Genomic DNA, 24545 nt, shown 5'->3' with positions numbered 1-24545 from the left:
AAAAAGGGAAAGACTCAGTTAGCATATACCTATTTCCCTGTGAACTTCCCCCATCTTCCTGCCTGGAATGCTGACGTCATGCCTGGAGGAGTCATCTTATGAGGAGGAGGAAGGAAGCTGCAAGCCAAGGATAGAAAGAGCTAGAATCTAGAAGATGCCTGGGTCCTTGAGGAGTTTCTTGAACTAGAGCACCAGCCCTGGCTGGTTCCTCAATTTCCTGGGGGTGTCTGCTTAAGTATAAGCAGTGATTTCATCCTGGCCTAAAATACCTAGAGAGCTTAATCTCACTTCTGTTGAAAGGATGGTATTGCCTATTGTTATGATGAATGGAAGAGTTTAGTTGGCAATGGATGCATCTAGAATAGTACCCAAAAGCCAAAGCCCTTAATTTTCTTTTCAGTATTGAACTATAATTCACAGAAGTCAGTCCTTAAAGTCCTCAGAGGATCTTCTATTTATTTAGGTGGAGATTCATGGAAAATTGTATACCTAAGGATTTGTTTTTAGTACTAACTGTAGAATTTCTTCAAGAATAACAATTCTTTAAATTGAGTTATACTTTGATCTTTAATATATTTAAATTCCATTTGATCCTTGTAATAAACATATTGAGTTAAATCCAAAAGTTATTACTATGACCCATTTTATATATGAGAACATTGGGGCCCGGAGAGGTTAAGTGACCTGTCAAACCTCGTTTAGTGTTAATAATAGTAATACTGGTGAATTCAGTATTGTAATCCAGGCATTCTGACTCTTTACTACTTCTTTTTCTTCTTTTTAAAATAAATCCTCCCATACACAAAGATCAAGTGTAATTTCTGATATTTATATATTTGAGATAAATTTTGAGATGCTCTGTATCCCTTAGAGTTAGTTACTGCACAGCCAAAGGCTCCTGGATGAAACCTAGTGCGGGTAAGTAGGGTATGGGGGCAGGGGGGTGGGGGTGCGGAGATGAGACTTAATTGCCAGCCTAGAAGTGTCCCATTTAACGTTACCTTATTCTGAGTTCAGTAGGGACTAAATTTGATATCAAAGACAGGAGAGAAATGTAAGCCCCCATAAAGCATCTGAGAGAGAGCATCACTTGACAATTCTGCTCAGCCTTAACTCAATTCTTCTGGCTTGATTTACCATTGAATGAGGTTCTCCAGTTACCAAGGAAGCAGGACACTTCTTGTCTTCATGAGAGGAGTAAGCTTGGGTGGCCCATTGATCCAGGTATCCTTTGGGAGTATAGAGGCCACAGTCTATGATGCTGGTTTCCTTCTCAAAAGGTTCACATATCCCATCTCCCTCATATATGTAACATAGGCTTGGTTCCCCTGCCAAAAAATATTGTATAACGTTTAAAAAAGTGTTGTTATATATATCATGCAAAAATCATTATATTTTTTCTCTAATCCATGAAAGAGAATCCTGCTACTGTCAGCAGGTCTAACGCTCACCCCAAACATGCAGACAACACACACACACACACACACACACACACACGCATGTGCATACACGTGTGCAAGGAAAAAGGATCCTTTTTCATGGGGAGAGGAGTAGACTCCATCTGTATAATAAAAGGTATAGAAAGTGGTGGGATTTGTGAACAAAGAAAAGGGAGAAAAAAGTAAGCTGGAGGTAGAAAGAAATGTTAAGGCATCATTGAACAAGAACCTGAGGGAAGAAGGAGATAAAAGAGCAATAGATAAAAGAAGAAAGAGAAGTTAAAGAAATGGTATGATGTGTTATGCACTTGGATCCCCTTCATGGTTTTTGAAATATTAAAGTAGTTGAGGAATTTGTTTTCAATTACTCTTTGTGGATGAATTCTTTCTTCAACTAACTATGCCACAGCTCGGACACGGACAATATGAGCACTGGGTTTTCAAGGCTTACATAGGTCTTCTTTCCTTTAGACTTACAACAACCATGTGGGGTGGGCAATTTTTGTTTGTATCACACATGGGAAATATTTTGCCAAAGGTCCCTTGATACACGAGCAATAGAGCTTGTATTTGAGCCAGGTCCACAGAAGGCAGGTTCATGGGGGTTTCCATCAAGCTGAGGCAGAGGCACTGTCTTCAAGAGCAAACAGGTGAGGAGTGAGGCTGTACGCAAACCTGCTGGACTACTGTGAAGCGAGCTTGTATTCCCTGGACAAGTCCCACCTTGCTCCCAGGATAACTCCGCCTAAGTGAACAGTACCAACTACAGTACGTAACTAGCTTTCTTCAAGTGTGGAAATCTAAGGTGCAATCAGAAAGCCACTTATTAAGTTCTACTGATTTTTCTACCAAAATGTAGGACAATGAACATTAGTAGCATGATTCTAATCTCCTATTTCCACTTAAAATAATAGGACGTGAAAATAATATCAAGATTTGAAAATCAATCAACATATAGGTACACATTCAGTACCATCATTACTAAAATTTACTGTTACTATACCATTCTTGTTATTTTTCATTCTTCACAATACCACAGGGATATTGAAGTGATTTTTCAGTGGCTTATCAACATGTAGCTACTAATTATTTTCCTTCATAATTTCTTCCAGTCTAAGACCCTTCTGTGGTAAATCTGTCTCTACTTGCCAGGAATAAGCCAATGTTCTTAGACTTGGTTCTAAGCCTATTTTGGGTTTTAAACTCCTGCATTCCATCAAACCCATGGTCTTCCCAAATCACTCCCCCAAAACCAATATATATGCACATATATGTATATACACATGTACATGTGTTCATGTACATAATTATGTGTGTTTATATGTATGTTTGCATGTATTTTTATGTGTATATATTTTACAACATATTTTATAATGTGTATATATTTTACAACATATTTTATAATGTGTATATATATGTTTTGTTTCTCTATTTATAACACAGTGAATGTTTCTTCTTGCTTCTATTTTTTTTTACCATGGACTTAAAATGTTTGCCTGTTTTTTCAAGCCCATCTAAAAATAACAGACCACTTTTAAAGCACATTTCACAATAGTTCCTTCAAACCTAATCTTTTTTTTAAAAAAGATTTATTTATTTACTTTAGAGAGAGAGCATGCATGAGCCAGGGGAGGGGTAAGGGGAGAGGGAGGGAAAGAGAGAGAGAAGAAGACTCCCCGTTGAGTGTGGAGCTCAATGTGGGGCTTAATCTCACAACCCTGAGATCTGACCTGAGCCAAAGTCAAGAGTTGGAAGCTTAACCAACTGAGCCACCCAGGCACCCCTCTAACCTAATCTTTTAAGAAATAATGGAATATGTGCTTAGCATACTATGAGCTTATTATACAATGAAACAGAAGTCTAACTGTGGAATAGATCCTTTTAGCCTTACCCTGTAAAGTTAAAATAATTTAGACATAGTCTTACTGGATTTGGAGGCTAAGGAAATAAGAGCCAAATGTAATGGAATCAAATGTGTTAGAAACAAAGCAAGGTGGGTTCTTAAGTTAAATGAGGCTTGGGCTGTACTAGAGAAGACACAGCATTTGGAGAATATATGTGTGTGTGTATGTGTGTGTGTATTCAACATAAGCCCATTATGTTACCAAAAAAAACCCAAAAAACAAAAAAAACCACAATGCAAACAGAGATGGCATTAACAAATACTTGTGTACAGAAGAGGGGAGGTAATCGGTTCAGTGTATTCTGCATAGCCAGACCACATCTGGAGTATTGAATTCCTTTCTGGGCATTGACCACACGAAACATGCCAGGTTAGGGTAAATAGGAATGGGTCTGGAAACCTAATCACATGAGGGGATGTTTGGATTGGAAAGGAGAATAATGGGGAGGCATTTCAAATATCTGCATGGTAGTCAAATAAAACAGGGGGAAGAAATTATCCTCTGTAGTTTCACAGCAAGGAAAAAGCACTTGATTAAGCATTAGGAAGCTGAGCTCCAGTGCTGGCCTGCAAAGCTTTGCTGTATGCCTGTGGATGAGTCACTATGATGCTCTGAGCCTCAGTTTCCAAACCAGAAAAAGGGAGAAGAATTTTATAACAGATAAAGCCATTCCTAAGTAGAATGGTGCATTTCAAGGTGTGTCCTTCACTGCTAGTAGTATGTAAGCAGGAGCTAGAGGCCCCTCTCTCAAGAACTGGCAGAAGAGATTTCTATATGGGAAGGATGCTGGACTCCAAATTGCTGTTAGACTGTATACAGGAAGGAATCAGGGTATCTATCAGACTCATGGTACATGGCAGATACTGAATATGGTTTATTAGATGGATGGATGGAAGACTACTAAGATTCTATAATTTTATGATCCTGCTCTAGATAGCAGAGGCATTTGTGTGTTCTATCCAGTATTTAACACCTTAATAAATTATACATAATTATAATCATATCCTCCTTTACCTTGAGATTTAGAGGCATTAAAATATTTTTCAATGCACTGCTCTTTAAAATAACTTTGGTGAATGGTTATGTTCCATTGAAACACTGCAATGTATGCAGATGGTAATTTAAAAAAATAATCTACGTGTTAGAAGCCCACTGATGATGTCTTTAACCAGAATTGGGAGAAGTGTTCTGGAGAGCCTTCCTGTGTGGCAAGAACCTAGAGTCAAAGCCACCTAGTGATAATTTATTACTAGTGATTTTCCAGGATTAAGCAGTGTTAGGACCCTCTGTCATCTGTCATGATCTTATCTATTAAGCACAACCACCAAGAGGTACCTTGCACTCCCTTTGGCTTAGAATGTTTCCTACGCTGATTTTGATGTAGAACCTCTATGATTGTACTGCTTGGCTGATGCTTTGATGTTAGACATGAGGACCCAAGAGCAACTGGTAACATTAATCAAGGAGGTGATGTAACCCAGTGGTTTCACATGTAGATTCTAGAGCCTCACTTCCTTGGTTCAAATCCCATAAAAGAGAAAGCAAGTTATTTGAACTCTCTGTGCCTCAGTTTAGTCTCCTCATACTTAATGTAGGGACTAAATGAAATGCTATATGTGAAACAGCTAATACCTGGCACACAACAGACACATCAAATATCATTGTTATTAGCATCTCACTATATGTTATAGGATATTAAAAGCTCAGGGAAATAAGACACAGAGACACCTGCAGAAATAGGACATAAGCCTAGGGGGCGCTCCTCAACCCACCTGCACACTGGAAGCCTTCCTCCAGCTGGCACGCCCTTGAGCAGCCATCTCCGCTCAGAAGGTCCCCATCATCACACTCTTCTCCCAGGCTCCTGGAAAGTAAAAATATACATTCTTATATACATACATATATAAAATAGTTTTTCTTGTTTAATTACCATTATTTTAAATTCTTAAAATTCCCAATTACATATTAAGAAGTATGAGTTGGAGAAAAGCAGGAGTTAAAAAAAATGCTTTTACAGAAAAAGTAGCTCGTGGCTCAGAAACATCTAGGAGATCCACGAGGGCCCTGCCAGTGTTTCCGGTGGATGGCATTAAGGTAGAAAATGCATACCAGCTCTATGATAAGTGAAATCTTAGAAATAGCTGGTTTGGTGAGGAGGAAACCTGCCTGCCTATGTGTGGTTCTGTTTTCTATTCATTTTTACCTGATATTTCTTCATGTTTTCATTGTTTTATTCTATCTAGATGCAGTTGTTAAAGTTAGGATTTTGTAGAACTGAAAGTTCCTGTTTTATATACCAAGAGACTCAGTAGCCTGATTGCTTGCTGCCAGATCTCAGTCCAGGGCAAAGCTAAGGCTCGGTCCTGGTCCTCACTCCCTACTACCACCTGGTGGCAGCTCTCATATATTGCAGGGGAGAAATGAATACTGGGAAAAGAAAAATGTCATTGTTTTGTTTTGAACCTCAAATGCTGACACAGCTGATGACTAATTTGGATTTGGGTGGGAGAGTTAGTTTAGACTGAGAGCTACAAGAAGCATGTTATGAGAACAAAACAGATAACACAGATGCGGCCATTGTAAATGGATTGAGGGTTGGAGCACCCGGGTGGCTCAGTTGGTTGAGCATCTGCCTCTTGATTTCAGCTCAGGTCCTGATCTTGGGGTCCTGGAATCTAGCCCTGAGTCGGGCTTTGTGCTCAGCAGGGAGTCTGCTGGAGATTCTCTCCCTCTCCCTTTCCCTCTGCCCCTCCACTCACTCACTCTCTCTCTCTCAAATATATAAATAAATCTTTTTAAAAAATGGACTGAGGGTTACCATTTTTTTCTTCTTGACTTTGCACCACATCCAAAACAGACACATATTTTAACTCAAGTAGATAAAGGGTGTTGGCATGCTAATGTGTTTTCAGACCCAGGGCATGACTAACCTTTGTTTAAAGTATACCTCCTCATGGGGACAGAGTAAAGATTAAGTAATTAGATATGAGAAAGCTTTAAAATGAATTAAAAGCATGCTATAAATGCAATTATATAATGATATTTTAAATGGTAGGATGGAAATGGAGAAAAGATAACAGAGCTGTGAAAAACATGACTGAAGAAATTAAGGAAACTTCAAATTCCTTTATTTTGAAGATAATCTCAACAGCTAATATACGCATGTTGTATATCATCTCATGTACTGCTGCCCAGCAGAAACAGGAGTAGTCACATTTAAAAAAAGAAACAGGTAAAATTAGTTTTAATACCACATTTCATCTAACCCAATATATCCAAAATATTGTCATTCAGTAAGTAATCAGTACAAAAATTATTAATGAAGCACATTACATTCTTCCTTATGCATCCTACGTCTTTGAAATCTGATGTGTCTTTCTCACTTACAACACATCTGAGTTCAAACACTTGATCTGTATTTAGATTCGCCTACCCAAGTTGTTCCAAATACACTTAAAAATTTTCTGACAACTGAATCAAGTTTTTAAATAAATTTAAATTACTTAAAATTAAATAAAATTCAGTTCTTAGCCGCACTTGCCACATTGCAAAGGCTCGACAGCACACGTGGCTGAGATGTCCCACATTGGACAGATGGAGATGATCACTTCCAAATGAATGCAGTTCACAAGTTAAAGGTCTCCACTGTTTGTTTGGTAGTCTTATTGCTGTGTTATCCAATGTGAAAAAATAATTTATTAAAACTAGAGTCTCAGGATGACTTCTTGGGGATCTGTGATTCCCTTGGATTGAATCTATACATTTCTCAAGTTTAAAACAGGGGGTTAAACAATTCATGTCTCTCCTTCTTGTTGTGTGTGTGGTGGAGGGCCTCCAGCTGAGACAAAGCTACAATCACAGATACCTTCCCCCTGGAAGGCAGAACTAAGTATGACTCTTTACAGAGAGGGAAGACCGGGAGAAGTGTAAAGGAGCGTTTGGATGAGGAACCTTGTGAGGCCTAGCAGCCAAGCAGCTGCTGCTTCAGGTGAAGCTGTTTCAAGACCCAGGAGACAATGTGTAAGAGCAAGTTAGGAAGATGGCTCTTCCACCCTTCCTGCCCAGACCCCCAGCCAGATGTGGCATCCTGGGGCCTTGAGGTGGCCTCTATCAGAGAATTGCTGGAGGAGATGCTACAACATAGGGCAGAGTCCTTTGCTCAAGGAGGGCTCTGGCTGGGTAGTAATGGTAACCAAGCCACCCCAAACACTGTAAGAAAGAGGTTGTCAAAGCAGGGACAGGAACAACAGCATGTGCACATGTGAAGCATCCCCAACTGAGATGGAGGAAGGGGACTAGAAAGCTGGGACTGGGTGAGGCAGAAGGTGGCAGCCAACTAGCAAGGTCTGGGTGTTAGCAAGATTTGGCTTATACCAAAGGTTAAAAATCTTAGATCAAGAGAAGAAGCAATGTTTATTGATTGTTAAATGATGGGAGGGGATCCCAAGAAAGGCTACAGAATTCTTTCTATTAGGGCCTTGGGATACTATGTATTTTCACCTAGTCTGGGAAATTAATAATAGGCCATCTTATTAGGATGCAGAATCGAAGACAAATCACAGTGCATGGCCATCCAGCCTCCTACTCCCCCAGCTCTATATAACTAACAAATTAGGTTCGATGAGCATTCAGGACAGGTGAATATAGGGTGACTGGTGGGACATGGGAGTCTTCAGTGCTAGATTTGAGAAAGTCCCAGATAAACCAGAGTGAATTAGTTACCTAGGCTGATATCACAAAAGGCAACAGAAAAAGGAACATAGTATGTTCAGAAGCCAAAGTAGTGATTTCCTCTTTACCTTGGTGGTTTTATAGAATGGATGGAAATTACATTGTAGTCAGGTCTTCCAGAGGCCAAATGAGCCAGTGAAGCTCAGAAAGCTATACTGACTTTCCTCAGGTCACACAGCTCCTTGGTAGCATAAGATAGGCCACTGATCCAAAAGATACCCTCATGTTGTCTTTTAGCATCATCTCACAAGTAACCTTCTCCCCTATAAACTCCTTCTCTCTATCACTGCCCAGTAGTTGTCCTCTGAAACCTTAAGAGCTGCCCCCCACCCCCAAATCAGCCCCAATATCTCAGTGGGTGAGCTCTAAATAAAAGTGAGCTTCTCCTTAACTAAGATGTAGGTGACCTTTCAAGATCACTACCAGGTCCTAGATTTTGTTTAATGCTAGAATCACACAGCCCCCAAGTTCCAGAACAAGTCAAACTAAAACTCAAGATTAACCCTCCTGGTCTGAGCCGGGCAGGACATTCTTGCTCACACATTCTCACACACCCCGATACTCACCCCGCCACCTTCCCATCTCCACAGTAAGGAGCTCCATGGATATGGCTCAGCGGAGGTGAAGCTTCTCCCAGATCTGTCCCAGCTCCAGCTTGAACTTGGTATCGATACATCTGCCCCGGTGTGACCTCCCTGTGGAAACCAATGAGCCATGACCACTACATTCAGAAAGTGAGACGTTGCCCTGGGTCCTTCACAGATGGCTTACAGGAATTTAAAAGATATTTATGGGGAATGTTAAACATATGCCACGTTATGTGAAATGGAGATCAGGGCACAGAGTTTTACACAGCAGCAGAATGTTTGAAAGCATACCGGTTTCGGTATTCCCAGTATGTTCCCCATAGTGATCGTGCAATAAATACTGGCTGAAATACCACTGAATTAACTAACGGTCCTGCACAGTCTAGGAAGATGGCATTTGAAGTATACCTTTATCGTGTTAAAAAAAATCAACAAGCAACTACTGGAAAACTAGTCTTCTGTATCTTCGAAGTAATCAAAGAAACTGAAGAAGAAAGCTTCAGTGTTTGGATTCAGCAAGGCCCTTCCTGGGTCTGCAGATCACAGTTTTCTCATCTCTCAAGAAATTTTTCTATTAAAGAGATTGCATCCTTAGAGGGAAGGACGAACTGTCTCCCAGAAGGAGGTGAGAACACCTTCCACCATCATTTTGGGGATGCCAGAAATCCTGCAGCTAGAAATATGTTAAATTACTCCCCACCTCTAAACCTGCCAAAATGCATAGATGCCAGGAATGGAATTTTATTGGTTGAATCAGAGATGGAAGAAGTTTATCAGACTCTCTCTCGAACCCAAGTGCACTGATCAGGTGGAGAGCATGAGAGAGTGAACATTTAAGTGAGGTCAGGGGCTCAAGATGGGGACTGCTATTTCCCAAAACAAATTCTTCCCTCCTCCTCTTGTCCCGTGCCTGCCCTAATTGGAAAACGACCGCCAATATCAAGCGAGAATGGGAGTGACTTAGGAGGACAGGATCGCAAAGGGTTGTTGGGGCTGCCCCGATGGCCACCATAAACCTCCTGCCAAGACCCTCTCTTCTTTAACAGATGCTTCAACTCAGCCACAAAGCCTCCACTATCTCACTTGATGGTGCAAACAGCAAATGGGAACTATCATGGGGTTTCCAAAACATCTTTAAAAACCTCTGTACTGGCTTTTAGTTAAATAGGAAAGACACCTAAATATTAAAGATTTTTAAATTTCCACATCAGCTTTCTTTAGGGAAACTATCTTCTCATGAGAGTACCAGATATTTCAAAAGCAAAACCAATTTCATATCCTCATCAATTCTGATGGCTTCCCTTTTCAGGGCGGTTTCTCATCCAGCCATGCGTAAAAGTCTCACCTTGCCCTGCAGCTGGGAAAGGACTGGATGGTAGTGTCAAAATGTGTTTATACTTCTTGTGGAGAAAACTCAGCAGCAGGTAGCCCAACCTTCAATGATCTGAATTTATAAGAGGCAGTGTGTCACTAAGGAAAGGGAACCAAAATGAGACTTGGAAAATTGGATTTTAATCTTGAGTCTGCCATGACTAGGTCTGTTCAACCAAATTAAGGTTACCCCTTAGTTTTCTCATCCATAAAATGGGATATTATTGACTTTAAAGGTTGTGTGTGTGTCTGTGTATGAGTGCATGTGTGGATATCATGTTAGATGCCAAATGTCATTTTAACTGCCTTATTAGAGGAGCCCGAAAACTAATTTTTGCTTTAAAATCTGTCCCATGATCTCTCCTTTCATTTGCATTAGCTTTGTGTCCGTTTCACTGTCTTCTAGTTCTGGTTCAGAGAGCAAGTGTGAGAAGAAAAATGTAGTAAAGCTCAAAGTGAACAATGCCCTCTACTTTTGTGTAGCAGCGGCAGACTGCAAAATGGCCACAGTTCCTCCTTCCCAGGTTCACACCCCTCTGCAATGTGACTTTGCTCCTTCCATCAAGACACAGAGTCCATTTTGCCACCCCTTAAATCTGGAATTGGCTGTGTGACTTGCTTTGACCACAGGAACGTTATCATGAGTAATGTATGAGCGTGCAGGGGGCTTGCCCTCCCTGCTGCTGGAACCCTCCCACCACCACAAGAACAAGCCCACACGAAGCCTGCCAGGGAATGAGAGGTCATATGGAAAGAGGTCTTCATCTTCCCAGCCACTCCAGCCATTTGAGCTGAGCCCCCAGGATGTAGATGAGCTTGTCCCGGACCATCTACCCTGGCCATGCCAGTCCTGATGAGAGCACCCAGCCAACCCATAGAATCATGAAAAATCGTGTTTGTTGGTTTAACCCACTTCCTTTTGTGATGATTTCCAATGCATCAAAAACTAATATAACACTTCCAATAAAACTTTTGTTTTACCCCCAAGGCTCTGAGGAAAATGATGAGACGGGGGTAATTTGCCTTTGGAGATACTAACCTCCTACTTTAGACCTTGAACTCTTCTGAGCCAATGATCTTACCTTAGTCTGTGTCCCCACCACTGAGCACACAGTGCCAGGAACACAGCAGAGCTCACTAAGAGTAAAAGGAACAGAAGAAAGAGAAAGAGGAGAGTTGGAAGAGAAGAGAGAGAGGGAAAGAGGGAGGAGAAAAAGAGGGATGCATGAAACACACATCAGGAATGAGTCTTGAAATGAAGCAGTATCTGCAGGACCCTTGCCTTCCTTGCTTGGCTATAGAAGAGTTGACTACAATCTTCAAATGTTAGAGGAGCCATGGCAGATTATCCAAAAGTTACAGCAAGGAATCAGAAATTAAACTGTGTCACCAGATAGAGGTTGACTCTGATCAACTTATTTGTGGCAAATACTTTCAGTCCAGCAGAAGTTCCTCATATAAGAACCTCCTTTTTCCATAATCCTAATGATGGCAATATTAGTCAGAACACCTGCTTGCCCCTTTCTGGGAAATATTTTTCTTCATCTCAGATATGCCACCTTAGAATAAAATCTTCTCTCAGATTCTTAACATTTCTCCAACTAAAGTCATGTCAGAATGGAAAAAAAAGTGGGAAAAGGGAAACAAAACCCACTCCCAAAGCCCCAGGAAGCCCCATGGTTTAAAAAGCCCTACCGCCCAACTCACACGTCCGTGAACTTCCTGTGAGGATTTGTCACCACCATGGGCAAGCCATTGGCAAATGGGGGCTCACGGAGAACCTGGTACCTCACAGGCCTGCAGCCAGAGCACAAGGGACTGTGGGGCTGGGAAGTCAGCAGAGCTGCATCAATTTCCATCCGCTCATCAAAGGTGTAGACTTTCACCCCTGAGACCTTCCCATCGACATGCAGTTTGATAGTGAGTGGGGTGTCACAGAAAGTGTCTAAGGGGCCCAGGTGCACAGAATCCTGGTGTTCCAGCAAGATCTCCGTGTCAAAGAGTGCCCGGGAGGAGTCCATGGAGAGGTAGGTGACCCATAGGGTAAGGGTGTCAGCTTGGACCGGGTGCTGGAAGAGCAGCTCCAGGCTACAGCCTTCTGCAGGGCAGGGGACCGTCATGTTCATATGGTACAGGTGGAGCTCAGGACTCCAGGCCTGCAAGCTTGGCTCACAAGGCTGGTCCACGTCTGGAGGCCCTGAGGGAGATGAACAGAAAGACAGACACATTAGGAACTGCCATTAAATCTGAAAATGAGTAGCTCATATGAGCAACCAGAAAGAAGAATGAGGAAGAGAGCTTTGAGCTAATGCCTACAGAATTTGGTCAACTGAATGGGTTAGATCTTGAGTACTACGGAGGACAAAGGTGTAACAATGTAAAAGTATTCTGTCTTGCTCCATAGCCCCTCCACATGATGCCTTTAACAAGAGAAGTCTAGCAAGGCATCGGGAATGGAGTGGCCCAGATCCCAGGTGGAAACATGAGGCTGATGCAGAGAAGGTGAGTCATGTCCTTCAAGAGTCCTTGAGCAGAGGAGAATTATTTGTACTTAGTTTATTAATAATTTATGATAAACCACTGCTTCTGAAACCCTTTTTTACTTATGAATAAGGCCAATGTTTGTTTTAGCATGTCATTACATCCTGTTTAACTAGTTCAGGTATGTGTGAGCAGTTAGGTCACTGCATGGAAGAAACTGCAGGCAGGAAATAGAAACATGTATTCTTGACTGGAAAAAAAAATGGAGATCCCAAGTAGCTAAGTAAAAATGAGATGATAAAAAGTCAAATATTGCAACTATATTAAGGTCAGTTCTGTGAAAATCATCTATCAAAAGGTTTTTCTTTCATATCACATAAGGGGAAATTAAGAAAAAAGTGCTAAATTCGGAATCAGCAGAGTTACACTCTAATTGGTGCTGTGCTATTAGCTGTGTGACCGTGGCAAGTCTTTATAAAGCCTCAATTTCCTCATTTACGAAATAAGCATTATTTAACCTGTGGTTTACTAGGATAGTGTAGAAGATCTATACAATGCTCCCTAGAAACATAAATAGAATTATTTAGCCCTTCAGAATTTGGAAAATAAAGAATATTTCAAAGCCCAGAGGAAACAAGTTCAAACGTGTGTGTGTGTGTGTGTGTGTGTGTGTGTGTGTGTGTATTACATCTCAAAGGCTTTATCATCTTTCGCCTATACTGTGAATCCATTCATTCATTTATTCACCCATTCAACAAAACTTGACTGTGTATCTCTTTCACATCTAGCACTGATGTAGGTATTGGATATAGAGTAGCAAACAAGAAAGATGAAGGTCCTGCCCTCATAATCCTTAGGGTAGGGTGATAAGTACAAAACTAAATTGATAAAGTGGTAATGGCATCTTTGAAGAAAAATAAAGAAGGATAAAAGACTAGAGAATGAAGGGGTAGGACTAGGGTCTCTTTTAGATTATAGAGCCAGGGAGGTTCTCTCCAGAAAGATGATATTTAAGCAGGGAATGTGTCTGGTTCAATTTCCTATTCCGCATAGCATTTTAGAAAGTGGTTGGTGTTCATTAAGTGTTGTCAAGTATATTTAGATCATATCTGTAGCTATATGTGTTCATGCACACTCTGCTGGGGATTCACTCACCTTCGATGTGTATATTTTAAATATGACTTCGTTCTCCATCTTTTCAAAGCAAAGGAAGGCCAGTATTTCTTAGCAGTATTTTCCAATAGCCATCCCCAAATATAGCAGAGTAAAAGCCCTTGGAAGCCACCCCAACAGCACTGTTGTCTCAGAAAGATTTTATTATGATCTCACATTAAGACATGAAGCGGAGGCCTTGAAAGTTGACCTGGTTTGCCTCAAAACACAATTAGAACCCAGAAGTTCTAATTCCTTTCACCTCTACAACATAACTTTAAATTTTGCCAAGAATTAAAAAGAGAGAAGTGCAGGGCCAGGGAGTTGAATGGACATTAGAACACTAGCACAGGACAATTTGTTTGCCACAGAGATGGCCTTTTATGAAAAGCCAATCTCTACATGAGTCCAACACAATACCAATGTGAATTTTATAGTCACTTTCCATTCTTCCTTGAAAACTCTCATTTGAAAAAAGTTCCATATGGTCAATCAAAATCAAGTATATTGTCTCCCTCCCAATTTCTCCTGGAGGCTCCTGTCATTTGAGTAACTGGGAGCTCAAGGGGACATTTTACAGACACTGCTGACTCTAAAACCAATGTCCTCCTTTTTTTTTTTTTTTTTGGTCAGAGTCAAGATGGCAAACTAACTCAAATAGGACTGTGTCCAACTCATCTTACTAAGTAGTTTTTAGGATCTTAATAAATACAAAAGAAGGAAAAAGATGATAACTAGGTAAACACTGAAGATGGTGGTCATAGAAGACGCCAAGCCATTCAACAGAAGGTGCTGAAACTTGTCAACACCATTTTCCAGACTTGAACTGGGATAACATTCATGCTTTAATTTGTCCTAGAGGCCTTGATATTCATATGTGAGTGAATATTAACTGAGAAGTAGGGTGAGGAACAGGAAAAGGGACAGCTAAAAACATTTTCCCCCTCCTAGAGCCTAACTAAGATCACATCCAAAGCACAACGAGTACCAGTGATTAATAGACTCCTAAAATAACATAGATGAGAACAATCAGTTTGGAACACCTAGTCCACCCCACCCCCACCCAGACCAGCTTGGGCCATGCATCAATGTTCCCTGCAATGTGTTCTCTATTACTCTCCTGATAGAGATCAGCTTACATTGTTACGTGGCAAGGCTGCTCCATGGGCCGGTAGGTGTGCATAACACAGAACGCCTGAGCTCTCACCCTGAAGTCAACCCCTGAGCTCAGCTGTCTTCTCCATCGCTCTGTCCTCTATGCTGACCTCTGCTTCACCACAGTCATTGGGCCTCCATGCTAAGCACATGTGGGACACAGGCCCCCAGAGATATCCAGCAAATCATGCGCGTGCATGCGCGCGCGCACACACACACACACACACACACACACTACCTTTTTCTCACCACACCACCATTCGACTCTGTACCCCCACCCCCATTCTCAGCAGCCACAAAGTATAAACAAAAAAGCTATGGTCCTTTACCCACAGCCTCCTCTGGAGTCCAGTAACCTGAGGAGTCACACACACGCCGGGAGGAAGCTGTGTGCACGTACTGACGGAATGTCCCATCTTCAGTGCAGGCACCACACACACTGCCTGGGACCCTGTAAAGATGAAGGGGGAAGGGAGGTGAGGAGAAGTGGTAGGATGAACTGGGATCATGAAATTCGGAAGGCCTCTGGGGGTGGGGAGTGGTGACAGGTAGTGAGGTCCTAGGGGGTACCTGGGAACACAACCATTTCTCAACTCATTTCCTTCTTGTGTAGACCTCATCTTTTAAAAAATTCACAGTGACATGAAAATCTCAAGGTTATGAAGCAGAAGAATTTAACTAAGTCATAAAGGAGGCCTGTGGAGATGAAAGTGGGCAGCTTCTATCCTAGGAACATTCAACACAAAATAATTATAATCTAAATCTTTCAACACAAAACTCCTTACTAGGCTGACTTTCAATAAGTCATCCAAAGGCCCCTTACATTCCCCCAACGAAAACAGACAGCAATTTGCAGAGTAAACTTATTAGCTATATGTGGTCTTATGTTTTAAACTCCCTACTTTAAATCACATATATAAAATAAAAGTCGTATGAAATGTGATGTCCCTTGGCTCTGCATCACCTATGGCAAATACATCCAAATTTCTTACCATGATCCAAGGTTCTTCACTAGCTAACTCCAGCCTTACTCACTTGAGCTCCTCTATGAACTTATGTTCCGAGCACAATGAACAAATCACCATTCCTCAAATACATCCTACCCTTCTCACAGTTCTGTGAAACATGCTCTTTTCTCTCCTGACACATAGCCTTTTCAAGCCTCTCTGCTTAGCAAACTCCTACTCATCCTTCAAAGCCCATTCAAATGTGACCTTTGCAATGGCACTTAGCTTTACTCCTCTGCATGGCGGGCACTCTCTCCTCTAGGCACCCACCACAGCTTCTGGCTCCTGTCTTCAGCCATTGCTCTGTAATGTTGAAAATCCCACTCCCATTCTCTCCTTTGCCTGTGAGCGGTCCAGACCAAGCTCTGTTCTTTCTGTGCCCAGCAGTTAGTACAGGGACTGGCCTCAGCACTCCCTCTGTGAGAGCTTGTTTTATGGGCATCCCTAAGACTATTAGTACAGTTTACAAAGAGCCCTTTAACTGCTAAATAACAAGAGGAGATGAGGCTCTTCTCTGATATTTAGATGAGGCTCCTCTCTGATACTTGATGAGGCTCCTTTCTGATACTTAGAATCTTTTTAGAAGCCCAACTGTGAATGATGCATCTGAAAATGAAGACATCAAGTCAAGGTCTCCCACAGGTAGGGACAGAAAATGAATATCTTGTAATATACCAGAAAAATAATATAACTATTAAATAGAGGTAATAATTATGTTACCAGCTCCCTCTTTTTCCCAGCTCCCATTTCTAAGCACTTTATATGCCTGTCATTGTGCCACTAGGTGCTTTCATAAATCATTTCTAATCCCTACAAGAACTCTGTGTTTATAAATGAGGACACTCAGGCTCAGAGAGATTAAGTCAATTGCCTAAGGTCACAGCAAGTTCCTTAATTCCTTTGAGCAAGTTCCCCAAAACCATCAAGTGTCCAGCACTTTGGCAATGAAAAGGTGCAGTTAACTGCAACCTCTGACTCTGGTCAGCACCCACTTCTAGTGTGGACACAACTCCAAACCACATTTCCTTGATGTACTTGGCCTCTCCGGGGCCGCTGCTGAGTGCGTGGTTGGGCTCCTCTCTGACATAAGAATTCCAAATACCTACTGGGGAGGAGTAAACATAACTCCAAGCATGACACAAATCGCTGGGTATGTGACGTGAGTCTCCCCGACACACATGTTGGGAGGCCTCCACACTGTGGCCCACCTAGCTGAGAAAAGGAAGCAAATTACAGCCTTTTCTGCCAGCAGACTCACAGCATGCCAGTACTGATGTCTGCTTTATCGTAACGTTTGTACCAGAGGGAGAATTGAAAGATTAAATTGTTTACATGTGTTACATAAACTGATATAAAACTCCAGTCTGCACATGCCCACAGAGGACTTAACTGTTCAGCCAGTCTGACCAAAGCTGCACAGGGTCACCCTTGCAGGAAGAAGATTCTTAAACACATCACATTTGTTGACTCACAGATGGAGCCCACGAAAGCTGGAGTGCTGATGACAGTCAGAACTGCTTTGTAGGATTGTTAAGTTCTAAGTGACGTCATGCATTAAGCGTACATCAAGGTATCGAGGACAGGTATCAAGATCCAGAAGGCTGGGAACACCACTTTGAAAAAGGATTCACTTGCTTCCTCCCATCCCTGTCTCTCCCTGTCTTCTCTGCCAGGCTTTCAGGAAAGATGGCGTACGTGGAAACATGCTCCAGGGACATCCAGCGCCGTGGCCAGGGCCTGATACCCAGTGGGGAAGTGTGACACCTAGAAGAGGGGCTATCTGCCTGCTAAGTGGGAAAGCTCTAAGTTCAAAGAAATAATCTATGCCAGGTTTCCTGTCTCTGAAATTCCAGTGGATGTCCCACATTCGCCTCTATTCAGTTGTGGGGTCTTGAGCTAGCCACCATGCACTTCTCTGTGCCTTGGATTTCTCACTCATAGGGCAGTTGTGTTTATCTCAAGGACTGAATAAGACACCTGCAGGTAAAATACCCAGCACAATGCTTCACACAAAGATGGACCAAAGAGACAAGAGCTACTGTTGTTATTTAAAATATGGTGGCAGGAAAAAATTAATTAATTAAAATAAAAATAAAATACAGTGGCAGGGCTTGAAAGTGGAGAGCCTGCACAGGCCACCTAGATGGAGTTCTGGCCATGCTCGGGGAAACCACGTTCCCCCATCCTCCCACCAACTGTCAGATGTGCTGCTTTTCCTACCTTCTCCCCTTTTTACAGAACTTTCCCTGGTATCCATGTATCCCAATATGCAAAGGATGAATAAAAGCTAATTTTAGATATAATGACCCTCTTTAAAAAACATGTATCAGGTGTCCATTGTGGCAGGCCAAGAGACAAAGACGCAAAGAATAGTCCTTCCCCAGGGAGCTGCGGTTGAGCGGGGCAAACAGGAAAATACACAGATAACGATTCCACAAGGCAGCAGCCCTAAGTGGGACAGGCACCAGGTCCAACAGGAAGCAGAGAAGGCATTAGAAACACCACACGAGCCAGTGAAGGCCCTGTGCCCAGCTTATAGCGGAGGGTAGCCTGCCACTCCCCTCCCCCCAGAACTGCCTGAAGGAACGCACCTCCCCTCCTTTCCCCCAACTCCGCTGTGCAAGCAGCAAGCCTCTGCACCACCCTTTCACCAGGGGGCAATGGCTGACCTGGACAGGTAGCAAAGGGCACCTCAGCTTTGTCAGTCCACCTCTTCATGGCTCCTGGAAGCCTGCCAGCTATGACATTCTGAAGGAAGCACGTGCCAGGCCCCTCGCCAAGGAGTGAGCACACATGGTGAGCCACTGGTTTACCTGAGAGCCCTGTGAGCTCTGCTAAGGAGATGAGGGCGGGGCAGGATGGAGGGGCAGCCCTGAGCAGCGGTGCACATGTTTATTGTTCCAAGCCGGGTCTCCCCTCATTTCACGTTCTTCCCCTCGTGCATAAAAAATGCCACAGAGAAGACAGAGCATGGCAAGTGCCTCTCACCTGTCATACACAACCCCACTAATTGGAGGAAGCCAGTGGATGGTGAGGGATGTGTGGGTCTGCCCAATGACCATGGGTGGGAGGGGAATGGGGGTGGGCTTCCGATTTTGACTCCACTGCTGATATACAAGATCCAAATAGCAATGCATCCGGGCCACTTGGTTAGGGGTGAAGCTGTTGGTGCAGTCATCATCTGTGGAGACAAAAAAAGGAACAGGAGAGATAAAGGTCTTAACCTGCAAAGACCACCAAGGCGGGGGTGAAGTCCGCCTTGCTCACACCCTAAGTCACTAGCACCCGACACAATGCCTCACACTTACTGGGTTCCATAACGACTTGTCAAATGACTAAATGTATTCTGTTCCAGAGAGTATCTAAGCTGCAAGTGGGAAAGAGAAGGCAGAGAATAGCGCTTGCTTATCCCTAAAGCAGGACCATTACCCTACTGTTGGGCCGAGCCAGGGTGAGACTCATGCCCTGGGGTGGAAGATTGCTCCTAGCTGATGGTTACTTATTCAGGAAACCACAAGATGGCAGTGTTTAAGCATATGGCCTTTTTATTCGTGAACGTTTCTGGAGTTGCAGACACCTGCTTTATGCCCAGTGACTCTACCAAGGTTAGGGAGAATTCAGTGGAGATGCTCAAAGAAAGAGCAAACCAAAACATCAAGGATGCAGTAGGACTGGGAATGGAGGTCCCAACCTTATTTTTGGAGCCTGCGACATCTCCCTGTTAGATACAATTTTCATAGGGCTGGAAAAGGAGTTATCTTAGTTTCAGAGCCTTTTTTAATGAGAGCACACCAGTCAAACACTGCCCCCTGTTTCTTAGATGTTTTCTCTGCCCACTTCAAAGGTGGTAACTAAACAGCTCTGCCTCCTGCACCCCATTGTCTGGTCTCCCCTGGCAAGGGCCACTGTGTCCTTGCTGGGGGAGGCAGGGGTGCTGGTCCTTATGAATTCAATGCACCTGAATTATATACCAAAATGAGACTTGGATGGAAATATATCGATAAGTCACAAGCAGGACCAGCTCACCACTCTTTTCTTCCCTTCAAAGGCATGACCAAGGTCTTGTGATTTACCTTTTTTTTTTTTTTTTGGATAGTCCTAGAATTTATCACCAAACAAGCCCCTGGACCTTACAAAAAAATCATCTCCTTCCTTCTCCCTAGAATAAATCATCAGATCAAATCAGTCCTTACTTTTAGGGATAAATTTGAGTCCGTTATCAAGAGACTATGATTAGTACTACTTTTTGCCAGAAATGAGGAAGATAAAAGAGGACAGGAAGAGACATAATCCAGGATACCGAGACCAAATAATAGGGTTGTTCCCAGGACCAGGAGAGCAGTACCGTTTTTTAAATGAGACAGTATTTTTTTAAACTATCCAAGATAAAAGAGTATTCTTCTTTTGACCTCTAGCAGAGGAGAATCCAGTCCACAAGACCCCTTTATGTCATATTTCTTTAAGTTCTTCAAAGACATGAGAAAAAAGAACATGGCATGATAGATACACTTCAGCTCTCTGGCATGAATGACCACTTCACGGGCCTCTCCACCTCCCACCCCTCCACAGCCAAGTGGAGTCAAAGTTGGAAGCCCACTCCCACTCCCCTCCACACCCCACCCCAGCCACAAAGGGCTCCCATGTAATCTTAATAGAAAATAGTCACATTGAGACTGTTGTGGTACCTGTATAGCTCATGTAGTTGCTGAATGGAGCCCCTGGGAAGTGGGTGAAGCCACAGGTGTCATTGGTAGGCTCTGGGTCCTGGCACAGCTTACTCTTGGGAGTAGGGGCAGTGTCGGCACAGAGGTCTCCTGTATCCATGGATGGCACTGTCTCCCTACAGGGGTCATCACAGGATTCCCTCTCACTGACCCCTTTGAAGACATGGTAGAGTCCCAGGACATGCCCCACCTCATGGATCATAATGTTGGTATGGCCAGACATGCCATAATAGGCTGGGTTGAGGACAACGCCACCTGCAATGGAAGGTTTGGAAAACATCTCTAAGCATGTAATGAATAGCAGCCCACTGATCCTTAATTATGCCTTCTGGTAAACATCGTGTTCAATTTCAACCTCTAAGGGAACACTTTATAACTTCTAGTGGCATTCAGTCCCTGCTCTTCCCTTTGGTAAGAAACACTCTCTAAACTAATCAATAAACACGTCTTTAACCCCTAACATAGATGAGTGCTGTACTAGAAGCCAGGGATAGCAATAAAGACAACATGACATGATAGAGGGCCAGGATTCTCAGGGCTGGCTGTGCATTAACATCACCTAGTGGAGTTAAAAAACAGAGATGTCCTAAAGACCTAAATGTGAGTCCTAAAACTATAAAAATCCTAGAAGAGAGCACAGGCAGTAATATCTCTGACATTGGCTGTAGCAATATTTTTCTAGCTATATCTCCTGAGGCAAGGGAAATAAAAGCAAAAATAAACAATTGAGACTGCATCAAAATAAAAAGCTTCTGCACAGTGAAGGAAACAATCAATAAAACTAAAAGGCAACCCACTGAATGGGAGAATATTTGCAAATGACATATCTGATAAAGAGCTAATATCCAAAGTATATGAAGAAGTTATACAATCAACATCCAAAAAACAAATAATCCTATTTAAAAATGGGCAGAAGAAATGAACAGACATTCATCAAAGAAGACATCCAGATGACCAACAGACATATGAAAAGATTCAACATCACTCATCATCAGGGAAATGCAGATGAAAACTACAATGGGGTATCATCTCATACCTGTTAGAACAGCTAAAATCAAAAACACAAGAAACAGTAAGTACTGAGGAGGATGTGGAGAAATGGGAATGCTCTTGCACTGTTGGTGGGAATGCAAACTGGTGCAGCCTCTCTGGAGAACAGTATGGAGGTGCCTCAAAAAGTTAAAAACAGAACTACTCTACTGTCCAGTAATCACACCACTGGGTATTTACTCCCAACATACAAAAATACTAACTCAAAGGGCTACATACACCCCGATGTCTATAGCAACATTATCTACCTATAGCCAAATTATGGAAGAAGCCCAAGTGTCCATTGATGGATGAATGGATAAAGAAGAGATAGTATGTATATATATTCCATTGTGTATACACACACACACACACACACACACACATATACACTGGAATATTATTTAGTCATTAAAAATAATGAAATCTTGCCATTTGCAATGACATGAATGGAGCTAGAGAGTATAATGCTAAGTGAAATAAGTCAGTCAGAGAAAGGCAAATACCATATGATTTCACTCATATGTGGAACTTAAGAAACAAAACAATTGAGAAAAGGACAAAAAAGGGATAGAGACATAAGCCAAGAAACAGACTCTTAACTACAGAGAACAAATTGATGGTTACCAGAGGAGAGGTGGGTGGCGGGATGAGCAAAATATGTGATGGGGATTAAGGAGTACCCTTGTTGTGATGAGCACTAGGTGATGTATGGAATTGTTGAATCACTATATTGTACACCTGAAATTAATATAACACTGTATGTTAACTATACTAGAATTAAAATAAAAGAAAAAAATTAAAAATCTATTACACTGTTGGTAGAAATATAAATTGGTACAATTATGGAAAAGAGAATGGATGTTCCCCAAGCTATGCTTTTTAATTATAATTAATTCATTTCAAAAAAATAAACTTATATGTAGAAGCAGAAACAAATAAACAAACAAAAAAACCCACAGATGTCCAAATGCTAGCCCAAATGAAATGAATCCAAATATTCAAGGATGAGGATATATGTCTCAGTATTTTTTTAAAGATTTTATTTATTTATTGACAGAGAGAGAGAGTACAAGCAGGGGGAGCAGCAAGGAGAGGAAGAAGCAGTCTCCCGCTGAGCAGAAAGCCTAATGTGGGGCTCAATCCCAGGACCCCGGGATCATGACCTGAGCTGAAGGCAGATGCTTAACCAACTAAGTTATGCAGGCGCCCTACCTCAGTATTTTTTGAAACTTCTCCAGTAGAGATCCATTGGTCTCGGTGAATGCATACGGGGTTTAGAGCCAGGGAAGTCTGGGTCTGAATCCTGACCCTCCACATACCAGCTCTGAGTTCTTGAACAGCTATTTGACCTTCTAGAACCTCAGTTTCGTTGTCTGTAAAGCGAAGATGATGACACCTACTTCTTTGTTTTTGTGGGTTTGGGCTTTCTAAAGCATCTGGCACACCATAGGAGTTTAGTAAATGACAGTTATGTGCACTGCTTTTGATTTCATGACCCCTACTCACAAGAAGCCAACAACCATTAAGACAAAAGACAAGTCCAACTTAACGACCGTGCAATTCAGAATGTCAGAGGCATTGCAGGAATATGTCCTACCCTCACCTCTCCAAAATCTCCCTGAGAACACCAGGGGAGGTGTTTCAGAGAAGAGTTCATTGGATCCAATCTTAGCTTGGATGAAAGTAGTGGTACCATTGTAAATTTACAAAAGGAAAGGCTAAAGAATTCTAAGTACCCCAACTTCTTTGTGTCTAGCTTCCCAATCCCAGCTTTCCAATCCCAGATTCCAAACCCCTACTTCCTTCCTCTCCCCATGTTTGAAACCACTTGACCTTCCTTCTTCATCTCCAAAAATTGTCAGGATCAGGCCTCATCCTCATCTCTAAGTCCTGAAACAGGTCATGTCAATAGCTGTTTGGACCAATGGTCCAAATGGACGAACCAATGGACCAACCCTCTGGTTGTGTTTCCAGGCTGCACCTGCCCCTCTGTCCCAGATCTGATCCCAATTCCCAAGACTTGCTTCATTCATCCTACCTGAGCCCTCCCTATATCAATAGTCTAGTGAGTACAGCAGTCTCCCCAAAAGAATAGCCCTGCCTCTCATTCGCAAGATCATATTCCAGGGACTATGTCTCATTCCTGAATTCTATGTGATGCCCTACACACAGCTACATAAATGGTTTTATGGGCAGAACAGAATCACAGGGTATCTGGTGCCACATCCACTGGTTTCTGCAATAAGTGACTCAATCTGCCCATTTAGTGACTACCTTACTGCAAATGGCAGTTTCTAAATTAAAGTTCTAGGTTCTTCCCTTCTACTCAGACATGCTGATGTTAACCAAGGCATGCTAAGACCCATCCTGAAATATACTGTCTACTCTCACATTGAAAACAGAGCTAGACCTTATCTCCCTTGTGTATCATTTCTATCACTTCCAGTAAAAGTTCTTATTCTCCAACATTAACCTTTTTTCCTTTTATAAAATTATTTTCTGTATATTTCTTTCATTTGTGCATCATTATGTCAACATAAAGTTAAAGTAATTTGAAAACAGATCTATTGCAGTAACAACCAGAATGCCCCGTATTTGAATAAAGCCAGCAAAATACAGTATTTCCACATTTCAAGATGGATATATTTTTTATTCCAGAATATTCCAGATCATGTTTACATCAATTGCAGTAGTATTCATCATCAAAGTTCATGCACCATTATGCTCTCAGCTCTCCTTCATTCACATCAACAAAGGTGCTCTAAGAGCACAGTGTTGTTTGTAAGTGCCTTCACTACCTTATAGCTTCCTCCACCTACATACACGTCTTTCCTTCTTCCTTTCCCTTCCCCCACCTCTAAGCAAGGTTTGGAATCAAAAAACCAATCTGACAGAAACAGGTCTTTGAAAGGCTACAATTCACCTATAAAGTTGAAGTATCCACATGGAGTAGTTAGTTCTT

General features: G+C 42.2%; 1 protein-coding gene across 1 annotated transcript in view; it reads right to left on the bottom strand.

Annotated features, from left to right (window-relative positions):
• Window positions 1-24545, bottom strand: part of PAPPA2 (pappalysin 2) — a 283912-nt gene that overhangs the window by 129597 nt on the left and 129770 nt on the right. Inside the window, exons 4-10 of the mRNA XM_032393459.1 lie at window positions 20513-20806; window positions 18816-19008; window positions 15150-15271; window positions 11740-12229; window positions 8641-8769; window positions 5116-5207; window positions 1138-1328 (exon numbers count right to left, since the gene is read on the bottom strand). Coding sequence (XP_032249350.1) covers window positions 1138-1328; window positions 5116-5207; window positions 8641-8769; window positions 11740-12229; window positions 15150-15271; window positions 18816-19008; window positions 20513-20806 — 1511 coding nt within the window. The remainder of the gene's footprint in view (window positions 1-1137; window positions 1329-5115; window positions 5208-8640; window positions 8770-11739; window positions 12230-15149; window positions 15272-18815; window positions 19009-20512; window positions 20807-24545) is intronic.

The sequence above is a fragment of the Phoca vitulina genome, unplaced genomic scaffold (genome assembly GCF_004348235.1).
Source record: "Phoca vitulina isolate PV1807 unplaced genomic scaffold, GSC_HSeal_1.0 scaffold73, whole genome shotgun sequence".
Classification (NCBI taxonomy): Eukaryota; Metazoa; Chordata; class Mammalia; order Carnivora; family Phocidae; genus Phoca; species Phoca vitulina.
This window is presented reverse-complemented; position numbering and strand designations above follow the sequence as displayed.